At 46.4% G+C, this 20,586-nt stretch overlaps 1 protein-coding gene across 4 annotated transcripts in view; it reads right to left on the bottom strand.

Annotated features, from left to right (window-relative positions):
* Positions 1 to 1,541: 1,541 nt before the first annotated feature.
* Positions 1,542 to 20,586, bottom strand: part of ZBTB14 (zinc finger and BTB domain containing 14) — an 83,381-nt gene continuing 64,336 nt past the window's right edge. For 3 of the 4 annotated variants that reach the window (XM_086965510.1, XM_086965509.1, XM_086965511.1), the window contains one exon: positions 1,542 to 4,140. In XM_086965510.1, coding sequence (XP_086821636.1) covers positions 2,788 to 4,140 — 1,353 coding nt within the window. In that variant the 3' untranslated portion in view covers positions 1,542 to 2,787. Of the gene's footprint in view, positions 4,475 to 4,597; positions 5,803 to 20,586 lie in introns of those variants that run through there. The other variant, XM_086965512.1, reaches the window with a different exon arrangement.

Raw genomic sequence — 20,586 nt, 5'->3', positions numbered from 1 at the left:
CGCTCCGTCATCAGCTACGGTTGGGCTGTGCTGATGACGGAGCGGCCTGCGCTGAGCGTTCTATTGAGCGGGGCGGGCCATGACGGAACCGCTCCGTCACCAGCACCGCTCAACCGCTGCTGGTGACGGAGCGGTTCTGTCACCAGCATGCGGCCGCCGCGCGGCCGCCCCGCCCCGTTAGCACTGCGGCGGAATAGCCGCCGCAGCGAAAGGGTTAAGGAGAACCCAGATGATGACAAGGGGGGTACCGAGCTGGAACTGATGGGTACTTTTTACACCCTAGTGACATCAAGCTGTGCCTGTAATTTCACATAAGCGCACACATTCTCTTCCTTAACCACTATCAAGTCTCATTATTAGTTGTGCCTTGGACAGATTGTATAGTAGAGTTTCTTAGACCCATAGACATTTTTGTTGTTAATATAGTGTATCTGTCGGGGCCTGTGTCTATGTGTGGTCTTTAAACATGCCCCTAGACCCTCGTTCAAACTTTTGTTTATGTAGTCCTCTTCAGGCTACATCATTTCCGGTACACTCACTTGCCAAATCGTACAAGAAGTGTGAGAGTCAATCTACAATTGCTTGGTAACTTAGTTTATTTTACTGGATTCTCCAAGATTCTCCAGTTCAAACGTGACCTGCCTTTATAGTTCCCCTGATTCTCTTGAGTCATCGTTCTTTAGTCTCTTGTCTAGGATTCCCTCCTATTTTCTTTAACGTGAGATGCACAACCACATACTTGATATGTTTATGTTTCTGAAGCAGCCCTTGTCCATGCATCGAGTGCACTGGCATTTGAGGGGGAGGGGAGGGGTGGGGTGGCGGTGATGATTCCTGGTCAAAACAATTCTCTTGTTCGCTACATGTAATAATTAGAGCCTAAAATTAGACGGATGTCATTTCCACATATTAGGGACACAAATATCCTGTCTCTCCTGTACACGATGGGACATTGACAAACTCATTCTAGTGGTTAATGGGTCTGTGGATAGTACTCTAGGCAGAAACGCACAGGCTAAAACGTGACTAGGGTCTGCAACGTTCACTATCCCATTGTAGATTTTGGTTGTGATATACATGTTTCATATTTGAAATCAATCAATTACAGTGTATTTGGAATACACAGCAGAATCTCATCCTCATCATTTTAGCTGCGGGCTAAAGACTATGTTTTTGCTTTTAACCACCAGCATGAAATCATTCCATAGACAGTGTGAAATCTTCACCCTCGAATTATCAATGCGGATGCGCGTCATCACCTAGCCCATCCGTGGGAATGAATCGTTCAGAGCTACAAGCCCACATCCAAATCAAATGTTTTACCAGCCAATCCCCAGTAAAAATGTATTAAAGCTGCCTTATGAAATCAACACTATAAAATACAATAATGGCAGCGTTTGACCCTATAAATGACCCGGGGGTGGACTTTTCCTTATTTTCAGGCAAACAATGTGTTTAAATATAAATGGTATATTCAATTGTCATGTTTTCCCAGATGAACTGTGTAGCACTCATCTGTAATAAAAACGAATTAGTAAGTATTTAATAATAAATATATGGGGACATTTATTAACAAATAAATGCGCAAACATACAAATACACACAGCATATAGAAAATCTTGAGCTTATATACATATTTTATTAAACTAATTTTAAATGAGTATCACCCAATAGAGGGTGTATCACAAACAACCTGTTTTCCATAGTGACTGAAAAGTCCTTACAGTAAAGCAATCAGGTATCATATGTGGAATATGAAAATGTATTTAGTTGGAACATGAAAACAAAGAAAGGCCATACATATTTTCTACTGTGATGTGAATGTAGATCTGATTTTCCTCAATGTTGGTATATTTCTATTATGCCCCCAAAAACGGAAGCCCTCCATCACTAAAAGCGCAAGTAGGTTGTACACATGCGCAGACACACACACACACCTGTACACTGGGGTGTATACCGAAAATAGTGAAGCAACCAGGAAGCTAAATTTAAACAGGTGTCCAACTTTCTGAGAAAAACTTAATAAAAACGGCTGTGTTTCTGGGACACACGGTTGACAAATCGGGCAAGTGCTTAGTTCTGATATGGTCAAGTCGTGTGACTATAGAATGTATAGCCTCACACTCCTCAAGTCAAGGGTTTGCAAGATCAGTCACATAAATGCAGACAGTTAACCAATATTAGTTTACGAAAAGAGATTTGGGGATTAAAGAAGGAAATACATCAAAAGCAATTTCGTTGTAGAAAATTAAAAACGGCCAATTTTAAAAAGGAAGTAGGTTTCTCGTTGCTTTTCTGTGGCTACGGAACTAGTACATTGAATTATCCAAAGTTAGTTATCTTACCAAAAACGTTCTTCTCTGAGATAAACTACAGTCTGTGTACACTGATGATTTGCTTTCTTGAAAAAATAGTTACAAAATTAGTGTTCTATGATTAAGAGCACTCACTGCCCCCATTTTAAGCCTTGATTTTTGCTTTCACGTAAAACAAATTCACTGAGTACCTGACGTTTATTTAATTGCAATGAAAGAATTAGACAGTATTATCTTGATGCTCAAGAAAAGTAAATAAGAAACATATCGACTTCTTTTAAGAAAACCTTTTCTTATAAAAATGGAACACGTCAGCAGCAAAGTTCTATAAAGTATTTATCAAAAAGTCATCAGTCCGGTAAAAAAGAAAACATGTTCTATACCCATCATTTTACTGGCATATTTTCCACATTTTTAAATGGAATTTAGCTTTGTAAATTGCAAGGCAATGTTTGAAAGACAAGCTGACATATTAACTGCAAGCTATACTTTCGAGTTGTTGCTCGGCTTCAGCAGCCATTGCTGCTGCTTGCAGCTGCTCTGTTTCACTCGGAATGACACCGGGTACTTGCTTTCTCTCACTATGCATATTGTTCTCGTGTCGCTTTAGGTCGGAGGCTTTGGCAAATGCTTTAGTACAAGATGCACAGATGAAAGGCTTCTCTCCTCTATGCCTCCTTTCGTGGTCCTTCAAATGAGACTTGTGCTTAAAGGCCTTGTCACACATGTGGCATGCAAAGGGTCTTTCATTGCTGTGCACCCTTTCGTGCTTCTTCAAGTCTGGTGCCCGAATAAAAGACTTTCCGCACACCTCACAACTATAAGGTTTGTAACCTGTGTGGATTTTCAAATGCTCTTTCAGATGAGCCTGTGTTGTGAAGGCTTTGGTGCACATTTGACACACAAATGGCCTGTCTGCAGTGTGGAGTTTTTCGTGCTTTCTCAGCCGTGCTTCGTCAGTGAATGTTTTCCCACATGCTTGACAGGCAAATTGTTCCCTATGACCGTAAAGCAAATACTCAAATTTCATGTCAGTGGCAGCCGTTGTCCATGCTGGTGTTTGCTCATCTTTGACTTCGCTCATGCTGTCGTTAAATGTCAGCGTCTGAGGGGTTGGGGATCCCAAGTCCTTAGGCTCGGTGGTGTCCATTGCTTCCACGTCCTGACCATAGCAGTTTACTTTCCGAACCTCTTCACTTCCCAGTTCTTTCAGAATGGCCTCTTGTACTCTCAGTGTGGAAGTTGGTGATTTCTCCTCTTCATGACTTGGGGTGGTTCCGTCAACTGTGTCATCTGATGGACTATCTTCCGGATCTCCAATTTCCTCTACATCATCGTCTTGGGTGTCATTCGACTCTACAACAGCAATATTAGTTTTTAAGCTTGTGTCATATGAATACTTATTCTTTGGATCTGTGGTGGGATCTTCAGAACTTGAAAGGTCACGTTTCTGAGTGCAGAGCTTATCCAAAAATCGTATTCCAAGTATCTGGCCAGAAGACATCATCAGATTTACATCTTCTTTTTTGACAGAAATCTTTGAAGTGTACATATAATTCAGAACCTCTTCAAAAATGTCAGACCGGAGGAAATCTATCTCTATCACTGAAGAACTGTCCACCTCCAGTTTCTTGAAAAGCTTCTTGAAGTATGTACTGCAAGCAGCAAGTACACACCGATGTGCTCTAAATTTGACATCTTCCACCACAATAGCAATGTCACAAAACTCGCCTTCAAGGCGTTGCTCATTTAATGTTTTCAAGAAGATAGTTTTGTGGTCATCGTCATTGTATTTTATAGTTTCAGTCATACTGATGAAGAAATCCTGCAGAATAAAAGGCAAGAATTACTTCAGTAACGCAAGCTATAAATAATAGCATACAATACAAAATAGGAATTCCAACACATAAAATCGCTTTGAAAGGGAGCAATGTATAATTAAAGAGAAACAGATTGATTAAAAGATTAACTGAGAGGAAAAAGAGAGAATTGGACAGAAAATGGAAGGGAGATGCAGAAAAGGTATTTCTTAGTAAGGTTGTATCCCATTCATTCCCTTGCCACTCAGCGATTGAAATTACCAAATGGTGTGCAACAGTGAGGCACATACATTTCCACTACGCAGTTCTGCAATAAATGCTGCAATGAGAAAAACGAATCTGCACACCAGTCAACCTTGAAACATAGCTTAGATGAAATAAGGAACAATACTTATGGTCACAGTCACAATTACTAGCCCCAATCTTTGACATGTGTAGAGTCATAGTTTTGTGTAGCATAACATGATGGTATCCGATTTGCATATACTTAACGCTTCACTTTGCTGTATTGCCTTACTCCCAAATAAGCGGAGAGCTTTAATCCATCTGGCCCTGGACTGCTTATACACTGGGTAAAAGAATAAAACATGCTCTTCAGTTTCATCAGAAATATTACAGATAGGGCACAATTCAGATCCAGAGTCCGATGTTAGCAACAGCTTGCAAAAGGTATCATATGAAGCCTGCAGTCTGAACTTCACATACAGTTTTCTTCAAAGTTATAATAAGTTTTCATATTTATTATAATACTAGTTACTCTACCCAATGACGCCGAGTTTGTTTGTATGTCCCGGACAGAATGCCGAATCTCCTCTTCACAATAAGAGGCGCCTGGTAACACTGACACTGTTTTTGACCAACAGCACTCTAGCCCCAGGTATGCCAGTGAAGATTTAACATACCTCAGCCAAGGGATAATGGGCGCTTGTGGTCTGCCGATGACATGTCGTGACCCCATTCTAGAATGATCTAGTTCTTTTGTTGGCCAGATTCTTGTCCAATACAACAGAGACATTAGCCTCGCATACTCAGCTATTGGCTTAAGGCTATATCTACTCGCAGTGACAGCATCAACAAAGATTTTATTTAGTTGTTCTCAGCTCTCCCGAAGTTTTCGACTCCAAAGTTACTCTATGATTCTACACCATACAGGGCAGCACTAAGATCCTGAGCCCTGTAGATCACAGAATAATATGAGATTCGTCTAACAAACTTGCAATGGCCTCTGCCCTGTGATTTAACAAAAGTGTGCTCTTTGCAGTTTGTTCATGCCACAAGTTGGTGTCAAATAATCTTACACCCTAGTAGTTAAATTCCTTTTCTATTTCTAGAGTGTTACCATGCAGGGTTAGCCTGCATCGTGACTTCCTGTTGGGGTTAAATCCCATAAGTTAGATTTTTTGGTCATTTATCAAAGTTCTTGATTCCTATCTGGAGTTCTCTCTGCGTTTGTGGATTAACAATGTGCTGTCTGCAAAGAAATGCACGGGTACCTTCAGCCCTGCTAATACGAGTGAATCATTCTTGCAATTTGTCAGCAAGTTTGCACAGCCGTTAATTAAAGAAAGAAAAAGAGTTGGAGATAAAACGCATCACTGTTGACCCACGTTTATAATATCTTTTCTTCCTGAAAGTTCCCTATGTAGAACACAATATACCTGTGCGAAATTATCAGCGTGCAAGTGCCTAACTATGGTTAAAAGATAAGAGGGAATCATCAGCTCAGAAGACTCTTGCCACAGCTTATCTCTTGGGACTGTGTTGCACGCTGCCTGCAGGTCAACAAAAGCTACATATAAGCTACAGACTTATGTTTACATCCTTGCACCTGATCAGAAGAAATAAAAATGGCTGGTCGATTGTGCTTTGGTCTTAATCCTGCATTTCTATAGGAGGTCCTCAGAGCCTTTATTATATAACTGTCACCAAATGTGTTAGCATTTATAAGGTTGGGCTTTCCAGGCCGGCAATTAGAGTTGGACCACTCTGAGGTCTAGTCCCCACTGTATTGTTCCCCAAAATTCCCTTACGGTCAAAGCACAGCGTGTGATGGATTTCTAGCAGTCTAGTTGGACAATTCGTATTACCTTTAAAGAGTTCTAACGCAGGAGCGGTGCTATCGTAGACTCATTTTAGTGCCGCTTCGCTGGTCCAGATGGTGCCCCATTTAACATTTTCCCAATTGTTTGCAATAATTAAGACATTGCCTTCTATGATTGGTTGAGGCAATAAACCATCCATCAGTGGGACGGACATGTAGAAGACAAAAAAGATGGTGAGCACTCTAATGTTTCAGCACCGCCATCTATATTACTCCTGTAGGGTCCCTGTTATCTAGAACAGAACGTCTGTTGCATGCTCGCAGGCCATGCCACAAGGTAATGTCAAAAACTTGTAATCCGGCCTTTCTGAGATGTTTTACAGCATTTGATTCTGGAATATTTATTTATTTATTTATTTTATGAGTTGTATATAGCGCTAGCCAGACCACAAGTTATCGGAGCGCTTTACAGCATGAATCACTAGTAGGATACATTAAGCCAATTGGTATATACAATGTCCCAAGAAGCATCACATAATATTGACGTGGAGTGCAAAATGCTACTCGTAAAGTAAGTTATCTCAGTACAATGTACAGGGAGCATATGACCTTTATCACAGTAGAAGGTACTGGGAACAAATGACGCCTCGCTTCAGTGGTCGTTGAGGATCCAGTGACTCATGGAGAGGTTCTATCGGTGAGGGGGGGTGGGAGGTAGTCATGTGGGGGGCGGGGTAGAGTTCCTTGATTACAGAGTGTCCATGTGCTACTGTGGTTTGTAGCTATCCATTTGAGAGAGATCGGGTGAGGAGGAGGTCCTTGAGCTGCCTTTTGAATTTTATGTAGGAGGGGTTAATCCTTATATGGACTGGAAGGGAGTTCCATATTTTCGGCGCACTTCCTGCGAAGGATCGAGATACGTTTTTTTGCCTGCGTGATTTCGGTGGGATAAGGAGTAGAGTGTTTGAGCTCCTTAGGGTTCTTGACTGACTGGCCTTCTGAAGATTAGCAGCCAGGTAGGCGGGTTTCCCTGTGTACAACACTTTGTGCATGAGGCAGGCAGTTCTGAAATTGGCACGCATTACAACAGGAAGCCATTTTAGCTCTCTTAGTGCAGGCGAGATGTGATCATATTTCTTTACTCCGGTGACCATTCTGGCTGCTGCGTTCAGAGTTGATCTGAGTGGAGCAAGATGGGATTGTGCTGCTCCTGTGAGGGTTGCAATCCCGTAGTCCAGTCTGGACAGTACCATGGATTGTGTAGCTTGTTTGAGGTCACTCGTAGGGATGAATGGTTTTATTTTTTTGAGTAGTTTAAGGTTGAGGAAGGCGATCTTTGCAGAGTTTTTGATGTGCTTGTTCATATCTAGTTTGGGGACCAGAGTAATTCTCAATGATTTTGCAGAATCAGCTAGGGTGAGGTTGTGGTTGAGAGCCTCGATGGCTTTTATCCATTCTGTGATTTGAGGGTTCTTCTCTTTGTTGGAGATGAGGAGGATTTCCGTCTTGCCCTGATTTCGCTTGAAATGGTTGCGAGAGAGCCAGTGCTGGACATCTCGTAGAGTGTTGTTCAGTCTCTTGATATCTTTGATGGAGGAGGTTTCCAGATAGATTTGTGTATCGTCTGCATAGAGGTGGAAGGGAATGTTGTTTTTTTAGTATGGAGGTAAGAGGCTCCATATAGATGTTAAAAAGTTGTGGGGAGAGTACTGATCCTTGGGGGACAACCCTACCCACGGGGAGTGAGTCAGACGAAAAGTTATTGATTTTTATACTCTGTGTATGGTTTTGTAGGAAAGAGGTGAACCACTGTAGGACCACCTCCTCTGCTCCTACTCTTTCTTGAAGTGCTTTGATGAGTAGTTTGTGGTCAACCGTGTGGAAGGCTGCCGATAGATCCAGGAGTATGAGTAGGCAGCACTGGCCTTTGTCAAGAGATTTGTGCATGTTGTCTATTACATTTAGGATCGCAGACTCTGTATAGTAACCTTTTCTGAACCCCGATTGATGAGGATCGAGAAGGTTGGTGCTGTCTAGGTGTTGAGTGAGTTGGAGGAGAACACATCTTTCCATAATTTTCGCAGGAGAGGGAGATTGGAGAAATGTCTGAAGTTGTTCAGCTCGTTTGTGTCCGAGCCAGTTTTTTTCAGTAGAGGAGTGACTTGGCTGATTTTGAGACAGTCAGGCATGATTCCAGTACACAAGGAGCTGTTTGTAATCTTAGTCCAGTGCAGGGCTAGGCATAATGTACGTTTTTTTGCTAGTTGGGTCGGTAAGGGATCCATGATGTGTGCTGAGGGTTTGGTGTTGGAGATCAATTTGATGACCTCTGCTTCAGAGATGGGGTTGAAGGATTTCCATAAGTTAGGAGGGTGCTTGGGAGTGAAAACATCTAACTCAGTGGACGCTTTACTGTCGTGAGGACTGCTTTGTATGTCCAAGGAGAGTTCAATCTTGGACATTTTGTCAATGAAGAAATTGGCAAAGTTGTCACACAGGTCTTTGGAGGCCATAACTTGTATCATGGGGGGTTTGGAGGTTTGTTGCCTGATGAGGCTGAAAAGTTCCTTAGGTCTGTTCTTGGCTTTGTCAAGGGCGTTGCAAAAGGACTTTTTTGTCATTTTTTAGTGTTTATTGTATTTCCCTCTTACTGCTTTGAGTCTAGCTCGTAGGATTGTGGATGGGTTGTTTTGCCACAGTCTTTCTGCCGCTCTTAGTTCTCTTCTTTCTGAGTTTAAGTCTGTATTGAACAATGATCTAGACAAATGTTTCTTGATCTTTTTAGTTTCAGGGGGCTATTTGGTCCATAATGGAGGTCATTGTGGTGTTGTACTGAGAAGTAAGTTCTGTTAATGAGAGATTACCCGTGTGGGAGGGGAAAAGGGAGCTTACCCTCTCCTCCAGGTCTACAAGTGGAATTTGGCCTAGATTTTCCACCAAGCGCGGAGGGTCCAGAGCGCAGGGTTGGTCTTGAACCTTCTGGTTTAGGTGGAACAGAATGATATGGTGATCTGACCAGTCCACAGGCAAGGTGAGGTTGATGGAGACAGTATCTGCATGAGCGGTAATGGCGTAGAGGGTGGAGCCTTTGATGTGGGTTTTCTCTGTGCAGTGTTGTTTGAGATCGAGGTTGCTTAGGTGATCATTTAGGGATTTGATTAGCGCAATGTTTTCATCTTTCCAGTTTAATTTGAGGTCGCCTAGAATTATGTTGTTTAAGTCCTGGAGTGAAGATTGGGGGGTTGGAGAGCCTCATCTGTGTCGGGGTTCTGAATAGATTTGGTGGAGAATTTGGCGCTGTTGGGGAGGTGTAGACAGAGTGGAGGGTGATGTTTGGGGACAAGAGACTGGCTTGCATGTCAGGGGTCTTGTGGTGATGGAGGGTTGTGGACGGGGGCGTGGGTGTTGGCCGGTATGAGGTTGCAGAGCCTCATCTGAGACCGAGCTCTGGTGCAATAGGGGGGGGGGGGGGGGGGGGGAGAGAGTTGAGACCTCTCGAGAAAGCGTGGACGGAGTGTCGGTTGATTTCTGGAGGGGGGGGGGGGGGAGTATGATTCGCATGGCAGATGTCTTGTGAATTTCTTGTGCAATCAGAGGGAGGGGAGGGCTATCAGGGAATACGAGAGTGGGCAGGTGGGCACTGTGAGAATGTGGTGGGGCATTGCGGAGCGTGGGGAAGAGGGAGGGGAACGCTTCTAGGTTGTCGTTATTGGTTTGGATCAAGACTGTGCTGTTAGTGTAGATGGAAACAGAGATGTTACCGCTATGTTTGGGGGGGTCAGGGAGTGTGAAGGAGTAGTTTCTTGCCTGTTACTCCAGTTCTGTGGTAGGGGTATCTCTGTTATAGTCATAATCTAGTGAATAGTCCCGCTCATGTGTGGGGACCCCGGAGCAAACAAACATAATCTCTTAAGCTGTCTTCTTTGCAGTACTGCATAGACACTTAAGAGAAAATTAAAGACAAATAATGCAGCCTATACATGCAAGGCTGCATTGTCCAATACTTCAACTAGAAATGCAAGGATATTCCAAAAAATATCCCACTTTAGACCTGTCTGCCAGGTTTTACCATGGAGAACACTCCCCCCCCTTCACCAAATCCTTGGAATGATAGAGAGGAAGGACAGGACAGACAAGCCCCCATAGGCTGCCATTATGTGGCTTAAAAAGGGATACCGTGCCTTTAAGGAAACTTTCCAGAACTCTCCTGGTATCCCAGAATGCACAGCAACTCCCTCCACTTTCAGTTCTTTTTGGAGGTAGATCAGTTAGACCTGTAGCATTCATCATTTCATCACTTTCTCCACTGGGGAGGAGGGCGGGCGCTTATGACTATAACAGAGATAACCCTACTACAGAACTGAAGTTACAGGCAAGAAACTACTCCTTCTGTAGTAGGGGATCTCTGTGTATAGTCATAATCTAGTGAATTGAATGGCAAGCCCATCCAAAAACAACCCGGCGGTGGAGAAAAAGACAACAACACTATTATGCGAACAGATTTCGCAGCGAAGCTTGTCCGACCTGAGCATTTGCCCTGGCATCAGATTCCAGACAGTAATGCTTAGCAAAGGTATGGACCGACTTCCACGTGGCAGCCTTGCAGATCTCTGCAATGGGAACATTACGAAGCAAAGCAGTAGTGGCCGCTTTGCCCCCGGTGGAATGAGTCTTAGGCTTACCCCTAAGGTCTTATTCGCTTTCTGATAACAAAGCTGGACACACGACACAATCCACCTAGAGATAGATTGCTTCGAAGTAGCCAGACCAGTCCTCACTGACCCATAGTTGACAAACAATTGGTCAGACCCGCGAATGTCTTTAGTCTTATCCAGATAGAATTTCAACACCCTCCTAACATCCAGGGAATGAAGAGACCTTTCCGCTGGAGTGGAAGGATTCTGGAAAAAAGTTGGTAAAGTTATCGTCTGATTAACACGAAAATCAGACATCAACTTGGGAAGGAACTTAGGGTGTGTACGCATAACAACATTAGCAGCATGAAACACAGGATAAGGTTCTTGGCAACATAACGCCTGAATCTCACACACCCTGCGGGCCGATGTAATGGCCACGAGGAACGCCGCCTTCCACGACAGGTGCTGCAGCGAAGCCTTGTGAATAGGCTCGAAAGGTTCCTTCATCAGCCTGGACAGCACCACATTCAGTTCCCATGCCAGTGAAGGAAGTCGAACAGGAGGGAACACCTTCTTCAATCCTTCCAAAAAATCCTTAATCACAGGGATCTGGAAGAAGAACGCCTGCGAAGGGCATTTTCTGTAAGCAGTCAATACAGCCAGAGGAACCTTAATGGAATGGAAATTAAGGCCCAACTGAGCCAGATGCAGAAGGTATGGAAGGATGACATCCTCCTTGCAGGTCGTAGGATCATATTTCTTAGACATGAATTTGAATTTGAATTGAATTTAAAATATTTATATAGCGCAACGTACACCATGCGGTTTCTTGGCGCTTTGGAGGCTCAATTAGCAGTAAAAATCCAGGACTGATAAAGAGTAAAAAGATCAAGTTACATTAAGAAAGGCCTGGGTAAAAAGGAGGGTCTTAAGATCTTTACGAAAGGAGGAGTAATGTGTGGCCAGGCGCAAGTGATCGGGAAGGGAATTCCAAAAGGAGGGTGCCAAAAAAGAAAAGTTGGCTCCACCCCATTTCTTGCGTCTGTACCGGGGAACCTGAAGGAGTGATTGTGTGGATGAGCGAAGCTCGCGGACAGGGATGTACTCTTTAACTAAGGAGGAGATGAAGGCCGGGGCAGTCCCTTGGCGCGCCTGAAAGACCATACATCCGGTTTTAAATAGGGAACGCTCCCTCACAGGTAGCCAATGTAGTGCTTTCAACAGGGGAGTAGAGTGATGGGATCGGGGGAGGCCATACACCAATCTGGCCGCCTGGTTTTGAACCAGCTGGAGCTTCCGCAGGCTGTACGCTGGGATGCCGTTGTAAAGGGCATTGGCGTAGTCCAGCCGGGAAATAACCAGAGAGGACATGATTAGCTTAAGTGCGAGAGGAGAGAAAAAGCGAGAGACAGAGCGGATAGTTCGGAGAATAAAGAAGCAAGAAGAAACCACAGAATTAATTTGAGAATGAAGATTGAGGTGGTTATTAAGTTTAATGCCCAGAGTTTTAACTGAGGAAGAAGGTGCAGGAGGGGAACCCAAAGAAGAAGGCCAGAAGGAAGAGTTCCAGGGACTGGAGGAACCACCCGTAAGGACCAGTTCTGTTTTATCTGGATTCAACTTCAGATGGTTGTGGTTCATCCAGTCTCTGATGAAAATCATAATTGACTGAAAATTGGAGATAGAATGAGGGGAAGAAGACAGATTAAAGATAAGCTGGAGGTCATCTGCGTAATTAAACACAGTGACCTCCAGTTGTTGAAGCGCAGCAATCAAAGGATAGATGTAGAGATTAAACAAGAGGGGGGAAAGAGAAGAGCCCTGAGGGACACCACAAGTGACCTTGAGTTGGGTGGCCGAGAAATCCCCCAACCGGACCGCCTGGGTGCGGTCCCTCAGGAAGGACGATAACCAGACCAGGGCTGAGCCCCCGATCCCCGCCGCACCGACACGGGAGAGTAAGATGGAATGGTCCACCGTGTCGAATGCGGCGGAAAGATCGAGGAGCACCAGAGCCTGGTAGTTGCCATAGTCCATGCCCTCCCTGAGATTGTTCAGGACCGACACCACGACGGACTCGGTGGAGTGCCTAGGCCGGAAGCCTGCCTGGCGGGACGCAAGGCCCCCATTAGTTTCTACATGGGCACTGAGGACCGATGTTACATGCCGCTCCAGCACCTTGCCCAGAAAGGGCAAGAGAGAGATGGGACGATAGTTGGCTGGAGCGGAAGGGTCCACGCCAGGCTTCTTGAGAATGGGGACTATGGTGGCAGATTTAAGAGATGGAATTACCACCCCCTGGGCCAGCGAGCTATTGAGAAAGGATATAGGTGGTTCGGGACAAGCAGAGTAAATCTGTTGCAGAATGTGGGCTGGGCAAATGTCCGCCGGGGAACCAGATTTTACTTTGGGGAGGATTGCCAGAAACCCTTCTTTGGTGATCGACGGGATAGAAGAAAGAGAACCGTGAATAGTCGGGAGAGAAGGCTCAGAAAAAGTGGGGGAAGGGGGTGGAATGTTAGCTCTAATGTTGACAATTTTCTCTAAAAAATAAGTATTCAAAGAATCACAGAGGGACTGAGAAGGAGGGGGCTTGAGAGTGGCCCTGTCGGAATAGGCCAATTCCTGGACAATGGAGAAAATCTCCCTGGATTTGTTTTCCGCTGCCAGGATTTTTGCTGAGAAGTGTGTAGTTTTAGCACTTAATATGGCTCTTTTGTAGTCACTCAGCACATGCACCAGATGCAGAATCTCTTCCATTTGTAAGCATAAGAGGTCCTAGTAGACAGCCTCTTAGCCTCCTTCAATATGTCCATGCAATCTTCAGGAAGATTTAAGTGGCCATATTGCACTATCTCAGGAGCCATGCCGCCAAACTCAACGACGAGAGGTTGGGGTGCACCTTCTGCCCCCCCAACTTCGTGAGAAGGTCCGGCCAACACGGCAGCCGCCGATGAGGCAGAATTGAGCGATGAAGCAGGTCCGTGAACCACCACTGCCTGGGCCATTCCGGAGCAAAGAGGATCATCCGCGCCCGGGACTGGGCCAGCTTGATGAGCACCGCCGGAATCAGGGGAATGGGTGGAAAAGCATACAGAAAGCTGTTCGCCCAGCTGATCCATAACGCGTTCCCCAAAGTCCCCGGTTGGTAATACCTAGAGGCGAAGTCGCTGCATTTGCTGTTTTCGGCGGTGGCAAACAGATCCACGTCTGGAGTGCCCCACACGGCGAAGATGTCTTCGAGCACCTCGTCGTTTATGACCCACTCGTGGTTTTCTTGCAGCAACCTGCTGAGGGCGTCCGCCTGAACATTCTGTACACCGGACAGATGAGTCACCGTTATAGTCAGTCCTCTGGCTAGCAGCCAGTGCCAGATCGCCTGCGCCTCCTGTGACAATGTGGACGATCTCGAGCCCCCCTTCCTGTTGAGGTACTACATCGTGGTCGTATTTTCCGTCTGTACAAGCAAGGAGCTGGTCTGCAAGGACGGAAGAAAAGCCTTCAGTGCCAAGTGAACAGCTCTGAGTTCCAAGAAATTGATGTGATACGTGGACTCCGCCGGAGACCACTGTCCTTGGATCTGCAGATGGTCTGAATGCGCTCCCCAGCCTCACGACAGTCCGAGTCGGGATATCCTTGTGGAAAGGAACCCCTCTGCGTAGATTCTCTGCCGAGCACCACCATCTCAGGGACTGTTGGGCGTGAAGAGACAACTGAATCCGGTCGTCCCAACACCCTTTCCTTTGGTCCCACTGGTCCTCCAAACATTCCTGTAGCGGCCTCATGTGTAGGCGCGCGTGTGGAGTGAGGAAGATACAAGAGGCCATCAATCCCAGTAGAGAAGACACTGTCCTCACTTTTGTAGATGGAGCAGCTATGAGAGCCTGAGCCTTACGAAGGATGGATAAGCGTCTCTCCTCCGAAGGAGACACGCTTGCCGACAATGTATTGATGGAGGCTCCCAAGTACTGCAGGCACTGCACAGGAATCGGGACAGACTTGGACAGATTTATGTGCAACCCCAGACTGTTAAGCAGGATGGCCTTCCTGTTGAATCGCAATTGTGCTTCCTGGAAGGTGGAGGCCTTGATCAACCAGTCGTCCAGGTACGGGTAGACAAACACCTTGTTCTTTCTCAGGTGCGCTGCTACCACAGCCATGCATTTTGAAAAAGTCCTAGGTGCAGACTTCAGTCCAAATGGTAGTACGGTGTACTGATAGTGATTGGTGCCGACTAGGAAGCGCAGGAACTTCCGATGTTTCCGTGCAATTGGCACATGGAAATACGCATCTCGCAGATCTATCGTGCACAGCCAGTCTCCCCTCTGCAGCTGAGGATATATCTGGTGCAAAGACAGCATGCAAAACTTTTCCCCGCGAATCCGCTTGTTTGCTTGTCGCAAATCCAGAATGGGCCTGAACTCGTTCTTGTCCTTCTTCTGTACTAGGAAGAAGCGTGAGTAAAGACCCTTTCCTCTTTGAGACAGAGGGACGTCTTCTATCGCCCTTTTTCTTAACAGGGTATCGGCCTCCGCCTGGAGCTCGCGCAGCCGGAACTGTGAGCCGACTGGTGGAAATGCTGAGGCGGGCTGGTGAAACGAAGACTGTATCCATTGCAAACAATATTCAGCACCCACTTGTCCTGAGTAATGTTTCTCCACTCTGCCAGGTAATGTGGAATGCTTCCCCCCACCGGAGTGGGTAACGGATGAAGGGGAAGTAACAGCTCAGGGCCTAGACCCAGCCCGGCCGTTGGTCGCGGATGAAGCCTGCTGACCACCACGGCCCCTCTGGCGCTTTTGGAACGGGCGCCGCTGGAACTGCTGCTGTTGCTGCTGTCCAGCCTGGCGACCTTGCCCTCTACCTTGCGCTCCGTACCGTCTCTGGAACGAGCGTAAGGTCTTCTTCTGTTACTTCGGCTTTTCCAATCCTACAGCCGTCAATATCTCCGCCTCTGCCTTCATACGGGCCATATCCTCGTCGGCGTGTTTTCCAAACAGGGTTTCACCAGAGAAGGGTAGCTTGGCCACCCTCTGCTGCAGCTCGGGATTCAAGGACGTCAGGTTGACCCCATAGCAGTATCCGTGCGCTGCCAGGAGGGATGAATCCGCAGCCGAACTGATCATTTGGTTGGAGACCATCAGTCCTTCATTATGGATCTCTTGGAAATCCTCCCTATCTTCCTGTGGAAGACGTTCCACGAACCGTGTTAGGGACTCCCAGAGGGACCAATCATAACGTCCCAACAAGGCTGAGGCACTCGCAGCCTTCATAGACGTGGCTTCCGTCCCGCAGACCTTCCTGCCTGCCGAATCCGTCCAGCGGCTCTTCTTGTCAGGAGGCACTGTCGATGACGGGTGGTTGCGTGCTGTTTCCTCGCCGCCGTCAAAATCACCGAATCCGGCGCATGGTCCAAGCAGAGAAACGCAGGGTCCGTGTCAGGGGCCCGATACTTCTTCTGCAGCCTGGAAGGCGCTGCTTTAGTAACCGCAGGGGTGAGGAAAAGCTCCATGGCGGGTTCCACCAGCCCTGGCCCCAACGGCAACAATGAGCGAGACAATTGCTTCTTGTGAAGGGTCTCGAAAATAACGGAAGTCAAGGGCGTGGGCGTAGTGAGCATGATGCCCAGCTTAGCCGCTCCTCGCAGCAACACATCCTGTAAGGAGACAATGTTGTCTATCGGGGACACCCTCGTGCGAGGGGAGTCCGACAGGGTCGGCGAGTAGTCCCTGGCACTGGACGAGTCCGTGTGTCGGGATCTAGATCTGTCTCTCCTATGGCCCTGGCTGGACCTCGTAGATGAGGGATCCTAGACTCCTAGACCTATCTCTCCGCCTTGAGCGAGACCTCGATCTCCGCGGCCTTGGACGGTCTGCGGGCCGGAAAGGAGGGCGTTGTGAAGGCCGAGCCGGGAGCCTAGGCTATGGAAGCCCCGTAGGAGGCGTCGGCAAACGAGGCAGCGAGACAGACCTCGGCGGAGCCGGTGGATGAGTGCGGTGAGGAGGAACCAGAGGTGGTGGAGGCGTAGGAGGAAGAGTCGGGGTACGCGGAGGAGGATCCACGGGTAAAGGAGGAGGTGTAGGGGACCTCGGTTTGGAGGGCGAGTAGACTTGAGAGTACTCCGAGCCAGGAGACTGTCCCACTCTCCTTTTCTTCTTCTTCTTCTGGCCAGAGGGGGCGATCTAGAGGCCTACCCTTGTGGACGAGCGACAGCGCCGCCGCGACCGCGTGCTCGCTGAAGCCGAAGACTCCGTCCTAGTCCTAGAACATCTAGTCTTCCTCCTTGACACTGATCATCCTTTTGATGTCGACGAACGTCTTCTTGACGTTGACGAACGTTGTCTCGACGCCGACGAGTGTCTGCTCGGCGTCGATGGCAGTCTCTTCCACGTTGACGAGCGGTGCCTCGACGTCAATCGTCTCCTCGACGACGGCGATCTCCTCGGCGTCGATGACCTCCGTCTCGACGCTGATCTTCGTCTCGACGTCGCTGACTTACGACGTCAATGATAGCTCGACAACGAACCAGTTCTCGACGTCGACGTCGTCGGAGGTCTCGACGTCAGTTCCCTCGACGTCGAACGACGGGACGCTTCGACCCGGAGCCCCGGGGAGACGGGGAACAGACTGTGGTCATTCCTTTCGACGCAGACGTCGAGGGTATCGACGTCGACGGAGACCGGTTGCAATTTCTGGCCTTTTCTTTACTGTGGAGCCGCCCAGAGGCCGACGCACGGGCAGAGGAAGGAGCCCCTTTATGCCCAGACCCACCTTGTCCTTGCTGCCTTCCCAGCTCCAAGCCTTGGAGCCTGGTCTTCTCCCTGTCCTTGAGGGTCCTTTTAGGGAACTGCAGACAGATTAAACACTCCTCAGGAACATGAGAAGAAGGCAGGCACAGGATGCACACCTTGTGAGGATCCGATTTTGCCTTTTTTCTGGAGCACTCAGGACATTTATCAAATAATGCAGGCCTATGTGATAAAAGAGCAGCCAAAAACAGCAGAGAAACTCCAGCCAGATGAGACAAGGCAAAAACACGTTGAGTGAACACACTCTAACACTTTTAAAAGTGTACAATTAGAAAATAAACCCAAAAAAGGGAGAGCTCAATGCTCCAGGGTCCTGCTAGCAGGAGCCGGAAAAAAGAACTGAAAGTGGAAGGAGTTGCTGTGCATTCTGGGATACCAGGAGAGTTCTGGAAAGTTTCCTTAAAGGCACAGTATCCCTTTTTAATCCACATAATGGCAGCCTATGGGGGCTTGTCTGTCCTGTCCTTCCTCTCTATCATTCCATGGATTTGGTGAAGAGGGGAAAGTGTTCTCCATGGTGAAACCTGGCAGACAGGTCTAAAGTGGAATATTTTTGGAATATCCTTGCATTTCTAGTTGAAGTACTGGACAGTGTAGCCTTGCATGTATAGGCTGCATTATTTGTCTTTAATTTTCTCCTAAGTGACTATGCAGTACTTCAAAGAAGACACCTTAAGAGATTATTTTTGATTGCTCCGGGGTCCCCACACATGAGCAGGACTATTCACTAGATTATGACTATACACAGAGATCCCCTACTACAGAACGTATGTTTACAGCTGTGGGTGGTGTTGGAAAGTAAGTTTACAGCTGTGGGTGGTGTTGCCAATATGCGTCCTCATGACTTGCTAGGTGCCTTGCAAGCACAGATGGTTCAATGTGACACTAAAATCACTCCCAATAATAATGGCACAATCATTGCTGTGTCATTTTAGCAAGCTATCAAGGTAACTTAAGGTGTAAAACTCTTGTGTCTTGTTAATTGGCCTATCGTACACATTGATTAAGAGGAAGGCCTTTGCATTTTGTTGGAATATCTTTACAGCAAGTATGTCCTGGGAGGTGCTGCAGATTTCTGTTACTGTACATTGTAGAGAGATTTTTACCCATGTGCATAGACTTCCAGAAGCTCACCAACAACAGAGTTTTTGGCCATAGTTTGAAAGCTTCTGTAGCCTAGTCTGAATCCAAAGCTGGTCGACCGAGTCTCTTGCAGTAGGAAAACGTTAAAAGCATCAATAAGGAGTCCCCAATGATTGTCATACCTTTTTGGTTTTAGGCCTTTGAGGTTCCAGCTAACCACAGAAAGGTTTCTAAGTTTGAAAGCTCCAGATGCCACTACAGCTTCTGATGCACATGGCTGATTTGCAGAGCATGCTGTATTGCTAGTGGGACTAGTGGGCGTAAGGGTGTAATAGGACAAGATGTTTGGAGACCTAGTTAAAGTTTAAGTAGGATGAGGATTGGGAGTTGTATTCGAGTTACCAGTCTTGTCACTAGCTAAGCTATCCAGGTTTATGACCCTGCTCACATGAACCCTAGAAATACCTTTAGAAGCAACTGGAATGTTATCAGATTCAAAGCTCCCTTCTAGATTGACTCAGTAGGCCCTCTTTAATGGCTGATCTAAAGCACTGGTAGATTTGCAAGCTGGTTTCTCAGTGTTAGTGAGATGATTTCTTTAAGCCTCTTTGGCTTTTATGTGAAAGGGGATGATTGGCTTGAGTTGGATTTCTGATCCCCATTGTCGGGGGTCGAATCTAAGCCCAGCATTATAAAGACCCTAGTTGCGGCGGTGACTGTTAGAGTAACTTTAATACAATCATTTTCACCATTTGAGTGTACGCAGTACTTGACGTCCACTGTAACGTTTTAAATGTTGGAATAACAGTTCTTAATCCAGTGATGCGAGATTCTCATAGGTGCCTCGTTTCTGTTTACATAGTTTAGTCATAAGGAGATCTTTCTCATCAAGGGGATTAAACCAGTCTGCAACTTTTTGTGAGGAAAAATCCTAGATATTGGTATAGATATTGAGTTCAAGATGGGGTAACCTAGAGGTTGAATGGGTTGCTAACTTTTGTGACGTAATATGTCTCTTCCCAATCTACCACCATGAAAGCAAATTGACCACCACCCCAGTGAGTTTCTGTGGGTAGCACTCTTGGCATTTGGCTCTCTTTCCTGTCTGACAAAACAAATCGATATCAGGTAGAAGTGATAAGTGGCCCTTTGGGTGGGCCCTCTTAATCAATATCTTTGTCATTATTTGTCAGTCTATCTATAAATATTCAGTAAAGTTCAGGGCTATTGCCAGTGCTAGTATGAGTTTTGGATGGGGCCTTTAGGTGTGCTCCTGTGATGTGATTGCATAAAGATCTGTTAGCTTCAATACCATCTGCTTTAACTCTCATATTTGAGATCTCATGGATGAAATCAGTTCACCAACTTCTGCAGAATTCAGAATTAATGGAGGGGCACTGCCGTGCCACAGTATTTGTTTACGTCTCTCTAGGGAGTTTACTGGATTTGGGCCTTTTGGGCTCTTCTGTACTCCAATCAGCCAACTGAAGAGGTTTGAACTTGTTCTTGCAAGTGACTAATGGCAGTAAGTTGGTAGAATCACTGGTTTCCGTACGGACAGTCCTGTGCAATTTGTTGCAGTCAGTAAGCCTTCGGGAAATAAAAATGGATGGTAAATCTGGAAGACATCTTCACTTGCTCTCAAACATTTTGCCCAGCTTTCTTGGTCAACAATTTCTCCCTTCAACCAGGCATCTATCGATCACCATGATTTTACTTCCTCTATTAGGTTACCATTGCCTAATATAATGCAGTTCTCTGCTGTGTGCTTAGCAGACATGTTGTTGCTTTTTACACCCTAGGGGCTTGAAGAAACTTTCCTCTTCCCTATGTTGTAAAGGCTGAAGTGCTTATGCAGGATCACCACACACCTGCCTGAGG

The sequence above is a fragment of the Lissotriton vulgaris genome, chromosome 4_1, assembly GCF_964263255.1.
Source record: "Lissotriton vulgaris chromosome 4_1, aLisVul1.2, whole genome shotgun sequence".
Lineage (NCBI taxonomy): Eukaryota > Metazoa > Chordata > Amphibia > Caudata > Salamandridae > Lissotriton > Lissotriton vulgaris.
This window is presented reverse-complemented; position numbering and strand designations above follow the sequence as displayed.